The sequence below is a fragment of the Centroberyx affinis genome, unplaced genomic scaffold (assembly GCF_046629955.1).
Source record: "Centroberyx affinis isolate AG114_WGS23_722 - 3 ecotype Tasmania unplaced genomic scaffold, CSIRO-AGI_Caff_v1 ptg009990l_1, whole genome shotgun sequence".
NCBI classification, from domain to species: Eukaryota; Metazoa; Chordata; class Actinopteri; order Beryciformes; family Berycidae; genus Centroberyx; species Centroberyx affinis.
This window is the reverse complement of record NW_027284709.1, coordinates 1081-11938: the sequence shown is the minus strand read 5'-3', so window position 1 is coordinate 11938 and position 10858 is coordinate 1081. Positions and strand designations below refer to the sequence as shown.

Genomic DNA, 10858 nt, shown 5'->3' with positions numbered 1-10858 from the left:
GTAAGGCAATGATTTCTCAATATTCAAGCCTTTGATTTGAGTATTTGAACGAGAGCCTTTTGGCTGCAAGCTACACTTTGATCAGACAATACTTTTATATTTCTCAAGTCATCACATATAAAGACGTGGCAGTTTTGCTTCTTAGCTGCTCATTATGTGACACACAGGAGTCTTTGTTACTTCAACCTCAAAGCCAGACTTCCATGTCACTGCATTTTCAAGAATACAAGAATATGTCAATGTTGTCAACATTTTTCTATCAGAAATATATATTCAGAAACTGCTTACCCAACAGAGATTTGGGAGGATGCTGTCCTGGTCTAACTGAACCCAGTAACTTTACACTGAAGAGATTGAAGAACAAATATCTCAGGGATCCAAGGCAGAACAACATAACACTAATGACTGCAAGACTAAAAATTAATGACTCACAAGATGAAAGTTAAGTCAACTTTATTGCATGAATGGTGAACAGTTAGTTACTGTTGTTTTGACATACAGTAAAGTAGCTATACAGACAGCAGATGGTATGGTACAGTATGTTGAAGTGCTATTTCTTCTTGCCGCCCTTTGGAGCTTTGTCTAGTCCTTGGATGTATTTGCGAGGAATTTGATAATGATCTGAAATTCAAAACAAAATATTTGTAAAATTGTATTTATCTGTGCAAACACCTCAGCAATTGAGATCAAGTGTAAGACATTTCAAATAATAATAGTTTCCAAACCTAGCAGCAAATTGCCGACTTGTTGAATCTGGTTGCCTTGGATCTGGACCAGGACTCGGTCCTTGGCCCCCGGGACGGGATGCAAGACTGAGCTGGCCTGGACTCTGCGCTGCAGGGCGGCGGACACAGCGACAGGATCCAAACCATACACCTCCAGGTTCTTTATTAGAGTCACCTACAGGGAGGATATGGACAAATTTCAAAGAAAGCCACATGCCGCTGAGCAATGGATGACAGTCTAAAAGATGCTGTAGCTAATCAATATGCAAGCAAAAATGGTGCTCATTCAATCAAAGTTGTGAATGTTGATCACCTTCTTGTTGGAGCCTCTAGAAGCCACAGCGATGTCTATGGGCTCAATGTGGCCCTTCTTCACCTTGGCTGCTTGGCCAGGGAACACAAGCTGATAACACTGTTGCATTCTTCCGAGCGTCCTGTGAACATGAGGTGGCGCCGTTTAGCCGATACCAAAATAGGGCTTTGCAGTAGGTCAGGCCGGACCAGCAGTCATAAGTCAGCTGCTCTACGATCCGTACCACCACGACCGATAACTATGCGGTCCATGTAAACAGATCTGTATACGCTTATGCTGTTGCATTGCGTTGCTGCCTGCAACCACAGTGCTTTAAGTCCCTCCACCTCCCTAGCTTCCGCCTGCATTAGCACTCAGGAATTCATACTTTGTTGGCTCAGTATGTCAATGATAGTGTCATCATATTTAAGTGATGTCTATCTCTCAGGCTCTGTCCCATTTGCAGGGAGGGTTCGCGTGCTCTGAACCAAATCCTGGGAGCAGAGCCACACCGCTAAATCCAGCTGTATTACCATTTGTTACAATAAATGGTTTATCTCCTGATGAGAATGTCCTGACTGAATTATAGTACGCCTACAACGGAGTCAGCTCTTTCTCAAATGGTACCATGCAGACACTTTTAGACATTGTAGGGTGAATCTGAATGTGTGTGTATGTGAAGTAAAATTTGGAACTTGGGCCAAAGCTGGTTTTCCCATCAGAAGTGCCACACTTCTGGATAATGTAAACAGAGACCAAAAACAACAACAACATCCCATTCACAACAATGCAGTGTAAACCTTTACATAAACAGTATAAACCTTTGCATTCATTTTGTCATCCTGATAATTGCTAAGGTCCTTTAAGGGATGTTTTAAACTATTACTTATTATTATTATTATTATTATTATAATTATTATTATTATTATAGAGGAAGTAATGAGTGAAAGAGTTTCATTTCGATAAGCTAAACCATCTGATGCGAGTGAAAGCAGGTGCTACCATTTAGCAAACCAAAAGTGATTATCTCATCAAAAAATGCAAATTGGAGTTGTCTCCCTTAGCTTGCAAGGCTTAACATTAATGCAGATGTAAAAGTTTTAGGGCTTTCACAGTGCAGGCCAAAAACACTAAGTAACTCAGGCATTGTTTGAAGGCAACCCATTCTGCCTCCAGCTGCCGCCCATAGTTAACCCTGTCATTAGGGAATATTTCTTTTATTACTATATTTTAAAACTATCGATCTACTTACTTTTTCTCCAAGGCATATTAAACCTTTACTAAACAATCATTAACATGATCATTAAAAAAAGAAAACAGATGGTTGGCATACTTTCTCTTGCTAATCTTGGTATGTAATTGCAAGTTATGGTGTGAGAGAGTGAATACAGAGTGAATATAGCCTTCACCTGCTGAAGAGGTCATCCCACTTCAGAGCCTCGACCTCCTGGTACTCTGACTTCTCCAGCAGGCAGTCACACAGAGTAGGATTTATAATGACATAACTGGTAGGGGAAAAAAATCACATTCATGAAAACTGGCACTGAAAAAAACAATAACATAATCAGGGTATATGCAGGAATCCTGAAGTTAAATTCAATACCCTTTAAGACCTTTTCAATATGTTTTAAGACCTCAACGCCACTTTGAGCTGTAACCGGTTACATCAGCGACACACCTTTAACTTACATTAACGATACATTGATTTTGAGATTGCAAAACTAAACAGTCCTAGTTTGCGATAACTTCTATGGACCACTGTATCAATACAACAGAATTCAGATAGGCCAGGAGGGTACAAAGCTCAAGAGAATAAATTGAGTGACTAACCCAGTCAGTTGTAGTTTGTTGTAATAGTTGTGAGGAGCAAAATAAATAAATTCACGCAAACTTTTAGCACACAAACACTTTGGACAAATAGGCTATTCACATTGAAAAAAATTGAGTACCTCATAAAATGGCGATTAAGACTTTTTAATACTTTTTAAGACCCCGTGGAGACCCTGATAATAAATAACAACAGTTTCGGTCAAGTTATTTGTAGTGTTGAAAAGTGCATTCCACATCAAGATAACACTGATACCACCATATATAATTTATATCGCATCTGCTTACTTTTTATTATTTTCATGCACCAGTTCATTCTTCTTGACATACTCTGTGATGATACTTCTCACTTCAGAAGGTTGGAGTATTGTTCCTTTCCTGTGGGTAAGCCAAGGCACACATCAGTACAACTGAAGGAACAAAGGGTAAATACGCAGTCGCAAGTTTCAGAATGCCATATGTAGGACTTTAAGACCTTTTTAATGCTACCTAGAATTGAATTTAAGACCAATTTAAAAACCATAAAGCATGAAGAAAAAAAGCTGCCAAAAGCAGCTTTGAATGAAATATTCAAATGCAAGACGCCATATTTTTATGGCTGCACCATTACATCAAATCGAAAAAATCTAGATGTTTGTGCATCATTTTCTACACATTTGCCTGACACATTTGGTGTCTTTGGAAAACTTGTCATCTTGACTAGAATTTAAAATAAAGTTCTGTGGGTTTGAACAAAGCTTGGCCGTGCAACTGCATTTGTAATGATGGAGCCAGTGGCGGGGCCGGCAGGGAAGAAGAGGTTAGAGTGGACATGCAGCACTAAGAAACCTGTCATTACATGGTGAAAAAAAGGGCGGGTGCTTGCTGACACAGAGGCTTAAAGCCCTGCTACCTGAATTACTACAGTCATACACACACATGGATGCATGGGGGAAAGAAAACACACACACACACATACACACACCTCTTGTTTGCATCCAGAAACAGAGGTTCCAGCCGAGCTGACACTGAGTACAGAGTTGTGATCTCAGGCGGATGGTACGGCTTCTCAGCTTCCCCTCCATCCTGCACCGGAGCCGCTTCTCCATCAGCCTCCTCAGGAGCATGGAAGGAACGCAGTCTATAAACAGTTCATGTAATAAAAAGCAAAAGCATACAGCGAGTCAGCCTGAACAGCCTGGGCAGGTTGTGAGTTTGAATCTCGACCAGGAATTTGTTAGTTGATGTAGTGAGTGACTCACTCCGGATTTTTCCAGTCGACCTCCACAATGCTCTCCACACCCTTGCTCAGTTCTTTCACCCGCACAAGGTTATGCTGCTGCTGCATGGTCTGTAGAAACTTGGACAGCTGTTGAGAAAAATAAGAGATTCATGCTTAATAAAAGTCAAAAATACTGTCTATTTGTATGTGTAAGATGTCTCATTTCTAATGTACCTTTTTATAGCTGGATTTCTTGATATCCAGTTGCTTTCCGCTTGGGCTGAAAAATACAAAAATGTCTTGAGTGCTCAGTTTAACTCCTGTTCACTGCTTCTTAAAAAAGATGAACTATACTGTACCAGCAGGAGACCATGTGGATGCGGAGAAATGTGCTGGTCAGCAGAGGGAGCTCCGACTTCTTCACCTTGCTCTTGAGAGCATGGAGGAAACACTGCAGCAGCAGGGCGTCCATCAGCGCTGTGGAATCAGGATCATCATGTTCTGGGGAAAATCCTCCCTCCCACTTCACCTCATATCAAAATATCTCCTTCTCTAGCTATGACAACAATACTCCACTATATGGACCCAAAAACAGCTTAGCCAGCCTTAATGAATGCTTTGCAGATATGAAGTGCTGGATGTCTCAAAGTTTTCTTCAGTTTTTCTACAAAGTTTTAACATCTGAGTCAGCAAACACTTCCACTTCCCAGCAGCTCTTTACATAAGTAAACCAATACGGTAGGAGATGTGACTAAAATCTATAACCAGGTTTTTACCTTGTGGCGATTTCTGATCTTCCTGGTTTTCCTCCTCTTCCTCGTTGCCTTGCTCCTCTTTCTCCTCCTCCTGCTGCTCAGCCAGGCTCAGCTGCTCAACACCAGGACAGGCTTGGTCTGCCACCTGGTCACCGGCCGCAACGGGACACTGCTCCTCGTCCGCACCCTTCTCACCCTCCTCTTCCTCCTCCTCCTCCTCTACATCACATTCCTCTCCATTCAGCTCGAGCGCTTCACAGTCTGCATCCGCGAAAGAAGGAGGACCAGACTTATCTCCAAATGCCCTAAAAGATAAAATAAAAAAAGAATAAAAAACAAGAATAAGGTTTACAGTATCATAATTTCTGCTTAGAAATATGCTTACGTGTTGGTATATTTTCAAATACTCCTTCTCTGTCAAGCTTTTTAGTTTTTTTTTTAAGGTGCCAATAAAGTCATCAATAGATATAATTAGTCTACGCACCACAGATTAAATGCATGTGGTACTGCGTTAATCCACAATAAATTCATGAATGAAATGTGCAGGTTGATGGAGGCCGCTCACCAGAGGTTATCCATGTACGTGTGGAGGACAGACACTCCTCTCCCTTTCATGCCCACACTGTGCATCTCTGCACTGGACATCACCGCGGTGCCGACTGCCACGGGCGCTCTGGAACCAACCAGGGGAACACAAGTGAGACTAAAAAGACTGTGAGGAACGGGGGAGGAATCGCATGTGTGATCACTTTACCTGTTGCTCACCACTCTGACGGCACAGCAGTCGCCCCGTTTCACTTCGGGGAGACCGCTGGAGGGCACCACCACTCCCGGCAGCATGAGATCTTTGGAGAAGCATACGGTAGATGAGTTTTTTAAATTAGTGCAAGTTCTCACCGATATGAATGTGTTGTATATCTAAATCTGTGCAAGTTTTAATCTTGTAAAAAGAAGCTTACCTGCTCCTCCAATCATCTTCTGAAGCACAGGAGCCCATGTTGTGAATGCTGGCAGGGCAGCAGGGTAGCGCCAAAGCATATACACTGAAAAATGGGTGCAATTAATATAACTTACTCAACTTCATCCAATCAGTCCTATCAGCGTAAGTCAATAGCTATTTACCTGTGGGATAAAGTCGTTTCTCCAGTTCAAAGAACATTGGATTTTTATGAAGGACATAAAGTGTAACGGCATCTCCCTTGTGTGCGTAAATCTTTATTACATTCAGTTCCTCTTTGTTGGGGACAAGCTCGGACAGCTCCTCCGCCGACAGCGAAGGGAAGGCTGTGGAGACGTCAGCTTTGAGCTTTCTCCTGGGTGACAACAAGAAAGAATATATATATATATCTTGCATGGGGCAGGTTACGCAATGCATTCAGTGGCAGCTGGCTAAGAGGATTTCAAGGGTAAAATCACACATTTTAATTTGTTTAAATGACTCAGTATTTTGAATGAACATTTTTGCATATTATGAATATTCTGCACTAATTTCTCTTTTCCTCAGTAAGGCCTACAGCTGTTTTTTTTTTAAAACCCTCATAATGCTGTAATCCATACTTTTCCCATACTTCCCACCTGTGTTGAAATTTTTGGTTGCATGTTTGTATAAAAATTTGCTATTGATTATATTTCATTTTTATGTTTATCTTCTATTCTTTTGCCTGTTGTATTCTATTATCATCTAGTGCTGGCTTGCTAAATGTCCCAAAAATTACAAAAAGTATGGTGAAGCAGCTTTCTGTTCTTATGCACCAAAAGCTTGGAACAAACTCCCATTACAAATTAGACAAGCAACTTCTGTTGATAGCTTTAAGAAACAGCTCAAAACCCATTTTTATAATCTTGCTTTTAATTAATTCCATCTTTCTATTTTAACACCATTGTTATTAATTCATACTCTTATTTCTTATACTTGTTTTATGCTTTTTATATCTAGGATTGTTCTTTATTATTTTCACTTTATTTTATACTTGTACTTGATTGTTTTTATCTTTATATATTGATTTTTATTGTTTCTCTTGTAAAGCACTTTGAGCTGCATTTTATGATATGAAAGGTGCTATATAAATAAAGTTTTTTATTATTATTACTATTATTATTATTATTATTATTATGGGGACCATTTAAATTCCATCTTATCTCATGAGGTAGTACTAGTCCCTATAGCATATAATTTATTTATTTAAATTGATATTCCTGTAATCAAGCTGCTGTTTGTACCACAAACACTATTCCCTCCAAGTCGATCATGGACAATAAAAAACATTTTTCTCAAGACCCAAATGTTATTTTGCGGGCATATATGTAGGCAAACATTTTATCCAAACTTCTGTGTTTTGATGTAAAGCTGTTTCATTATATGAGAGCTGCTTATCAATGAAATACTGCCATCTGTGCACCAAGGTGTCGGACAGGTGAATAGTGATGGACAGTTCACCCCAAACAAACTGGCCCAACTCCTGCTCAGTGGCTCAGAGTCGAAATGCAATAGAGTGGACTCCATAATTTTACCATTTCTGTGGACAGCCAAGACTGACCTAACCAAAACAACTGATTGCAGATCGAGGTGCAACAATATAGTCAGCTGATATTGGTTTCACGGTTCGATATTATTCGATTTCAATGTGATTTATTTGTCATTTCTCTCTCATGGTTGGACAGCCTCCAAGTCGGGCTTGTTTCTTAGTCGTTTTAATTGAAAGACTACAGATGTTTGCTGTAAGCGAGACAAACAGAAGCTACAGGAACAAAATGTGATGTTTAGGCTCTAGCGACATAAGCAAAACAAAACACACAGCACTGGTTTGTACCAAAGTACCGAGGAGCTGGTTCACAGCCAGCCTCCACTCACCTGTCTGATCCTTTGATCACGGTGTTGGATTTGACACGAAACGCCTTGGCGAACATTTTATTTGACAATAAATATCAACTACCACCCAGTCAGCATGCCGGTTTGTGACACCAAATGAACGGCATTTGGCAGTTTAAAATGATCGCCTTTACAGTATTCAGCTGTTCCTCGCTTGGTATTATGGTTCGACATGTAATGCTGTCCGACGGGAAACTGTGCCACTGCAGTGACACGATTTAGTTCCGAAACAACTAAAGTTTCTTTCCTGGTTAAAAATAAATAAATAAAAAAATTAAAAAAAATCGATCATCCTAGATACATCTGGGAAATACATACACATCCGCTATTTAGTCACATATCGGATGAGAGTAAGCTTTAAAGATCTCAGTGGCGAAATAGCAGGAATTTAATAGAGATTCAATTAGCTCAAAACGGTGGGTTCAGTCTGTGTCCTCCAGATTCCTCAGATGACAATTTAAGACTTAAACTCAACGGCTCTTCAACTAAACAAAACAGTAGGCCAACGTGCAAACAACATTTTGGGATAAGTGACAGTGGATAGGCCTAAAACTGTACAAGCGTTTTGGTGAAATGCTTCTTTAATTCAGACTGAGCTCGGTCCTGGAGTATTATCACTGGCAGTAGCAGTTTTGTGATTTGTGGAAGTGATACCCTGCCAGTGACTGATCAACACTGTCAATGTAACGTTATGTGCGTTATTTTCATGTGTTTCAACGTCCTCAAGCATATAGTTTGGTGATAAAGCTCCTCTCAATATAACTGGATCTAAATTGGTCATTGCAGAACTGAACAGAACTGACGACAATAATATAATACGAATATTTCCATGTTAACGACGGCCTTCATCAGAAAGAGAAGGACGCAGTTTCCCGGCACCTCATGCAGAGAGGAGAAAGAAGCAGAGCTCTCACTCTGCCCCGATTTCCGGGTACCACAATCGTCAGAGGCGGGGAAAAATGCAGACCAGTCTGCTCCATTAGGGCTAAAGATGAGTAAAACAATGAATTGATAAATGTCATTCAAACTCTTCTCCATGCTGGCAACAGGCTTCAGAAGTCTTGTTGTCATTTGTTTGCATTTTCGAGACTTCTGGATAAAAAAATTGCCAGCGTATGGGAGGAATGTACAAGTTTAATCACAGATGGATGGATGGACGGATGATTCTGTGAAACACCGTTCATTTTCTCCATAGAGAAATTTCCTTTGATCCGGAAGTCCATATCTGGGTAAAGGTTTGTGCTCTGCGTTATGACTGCTATTATGGAAATGTGTTGGCTCTGATTCAAGGGACGTCTCCAAGTCAACTAGGGCAGCTATAATCACAGCTTTTACTCCATCGTCCATTGTCATTTGTTTAATACTCAGCTGTCAAGTGTGCCGACAATGACGTGTTTGTTGCCACCGGCCACATTAGGACACATTAGGGAGATGTGGCTCTACTACTGTTATATCTCTTGTGGAAAAACATCTAGGGGTCATTTGGACCAAATTACACAATTTTTGACAAAAACAACTCAATTCAGGTCTGTACCAGACTAACTGCTCAGAGCTATATTTATGCCTTCTCTGCTTGAGGTAGTGATGTGTCGGTCGCGAACGAGTCGGCTCTATGAGTCGGCTCCTTTAAGTGAATGATGGGAGCCGGCTCCCGTCTGAGAGCCGATTTCTTATTTTTCTTTCCTTTTTTTGTAAATTAATACAAGACAGAATAATAGGATGATCTTTTCGCCAAACTGCTCGGCCACATGCACTCCATGCACTGACTGAATGTTGTGTTGATGAGTATGTGCTGCGACCAATCACGTGTGATGACAGACAGGACAGCAGAAAACAAGATGTGTGACAGTCGCAAAGCATTTGGATACATTTTAATAACATAGACAACTAAAGGCAGAATGTAGTATTTGATGTATTTACACTATTTTTTAAGGTTTTTATACCAAACATAATGTAAGATTATGGTATTCTGGAAATGATAAGGTTTAGTATAATTACATTGAATAATTTAAGTGATATATGTGCACACATACCAATAATAGGTCAAAACATTGCTAAATTTGGCTGAATTATAAAAGCCAAAAGTGGTACTAAATAAAGAGCCGTTTGAGAGCCGAAAGAGCCGGCTCTTATTGCTGAGCTGAGCCAAATGATCTGGCTCACTAAAAAGAGGGCACACACAGGAGGAGACCGCATGCGTGACCCGTAACGCCCATACTTGCAGCCCGGAAGTTTGGCCAGTTGTTTTACTATTGAGTGATTAGTCTTATCAAACATAGACAATCTCTGGCGCAGGTACCATAAAAAACTGAGACGAAATTCAGTGTCAGTAATGTCAGTAGTTTGTTTTCGAGTCGTACTAACAAACGTAAGGCGATGTTGTTTAGCTGTATAAATCTTTTAACTGCCTGAATACCAGGCCGAGTCGATAACTCAGCTACTTGGTAAGAATCACGATAGAAACTAGACTTCTTCGACAGCCGCCCGGTAGAGTTGTTGGCTCTGTTGGAGGACTTGAGTGCGAAGAACCAGCTAGCCTATCTAGCTACCCATGCTAGCAATAGGCTAGCAGTCAACAGCATGCAAGGACAACATGAGTTTTGCTTTTGCAGCTAGCTAGCTATAGCTGCTACTTGCAAAAGGCGAAAAACTCAACTGCTGGATTGTTTCACTCATTTATCCCAGCTATTAGACGCAAAAATCAGTCAGCATGTTGTCCAACGCACCGAACCAGAACCAGCCGGCTTTCCCGAACCAGCAGCAGCCAAATCTCAACTCCGCTCCTTTCCCACCGTTTTTCGTAAAACCCTACAATCCTCTCCAAATTAAAAAGAATGCTATAACAGATGACTACAAAGTTACAAGTCAGGTCCTCGGCATGGGAATAAATGGCAAAGTGTTGGAAATATTCCAAAAAGAGAATGGAGAAAAATATGCACTGAAGGTAAACGTTGAATTTATTTTTGTCCTTATAGCATATATAACTCACTGGACATTTATTTGTAAATTAACAAATAAAGCTCATATATATATATATATATGTATTTTTTTTCTCTCGCTTGTTTTGGCTTTTAATACAAAACGGGCATATATTGTATGGGGAAAGTTTCAAATCATAACTTCCATGAATCTAATTATTTTATATTTTATGTATGTATAATGTAAATTACTTGTCTTGATTTGATAAAC

General features: G+C 40.3%; 1 protein-coding gene across 2 annotated transcripts; it reads right to left on the bottom strand.

Annotated features, from left to right (window-relative positions):
* Nucleotides 1–436: 436 nt before the first annotated feature.
* Nucleotides 437–7846, bottom strand: eif2d (eukaryotic translation initiation factor 2D). 2 transcript variants are annotated; one of them, XM_071514796.1, is made up of 15 exons: nt 7652–7846; nt 5923–6113; nt 5760–5843; nt 5555–5645; nt 5366–5473; nt 4822–5105; nt 4405–4522; nt 4280–4325; nt 4086–4192; nt 3809–3964; nt 3133–3222; nt 2427–2522; nt 1039–1159; nt 726–900; nt 437–621 (listed from the first exon to the last, which is right to left on the bottom strand). In XM_071514796.1, the coding sequence occupies exons 1-15, from the start codon at nt 7705–7707 to the stop codon at nt 551–553; spliced, it is 1794 nt and encodes a 597-aa protein (XP_071370897.1). In that variant the 5' UTR covers nt 7708–7846; the 3' UTR covers nt 437–550. The 2 variants fall into 2 exon arrangements, with proteins under 2 accessions (XP_071370897.1, XP_071370898.1); XM_071514797.1 differs by lacking the exons at nt 4405–4522; nt 4822–5105.
* Between the last annotated feature and the right edge of the window lie 3012 nt (nt 7847–10858).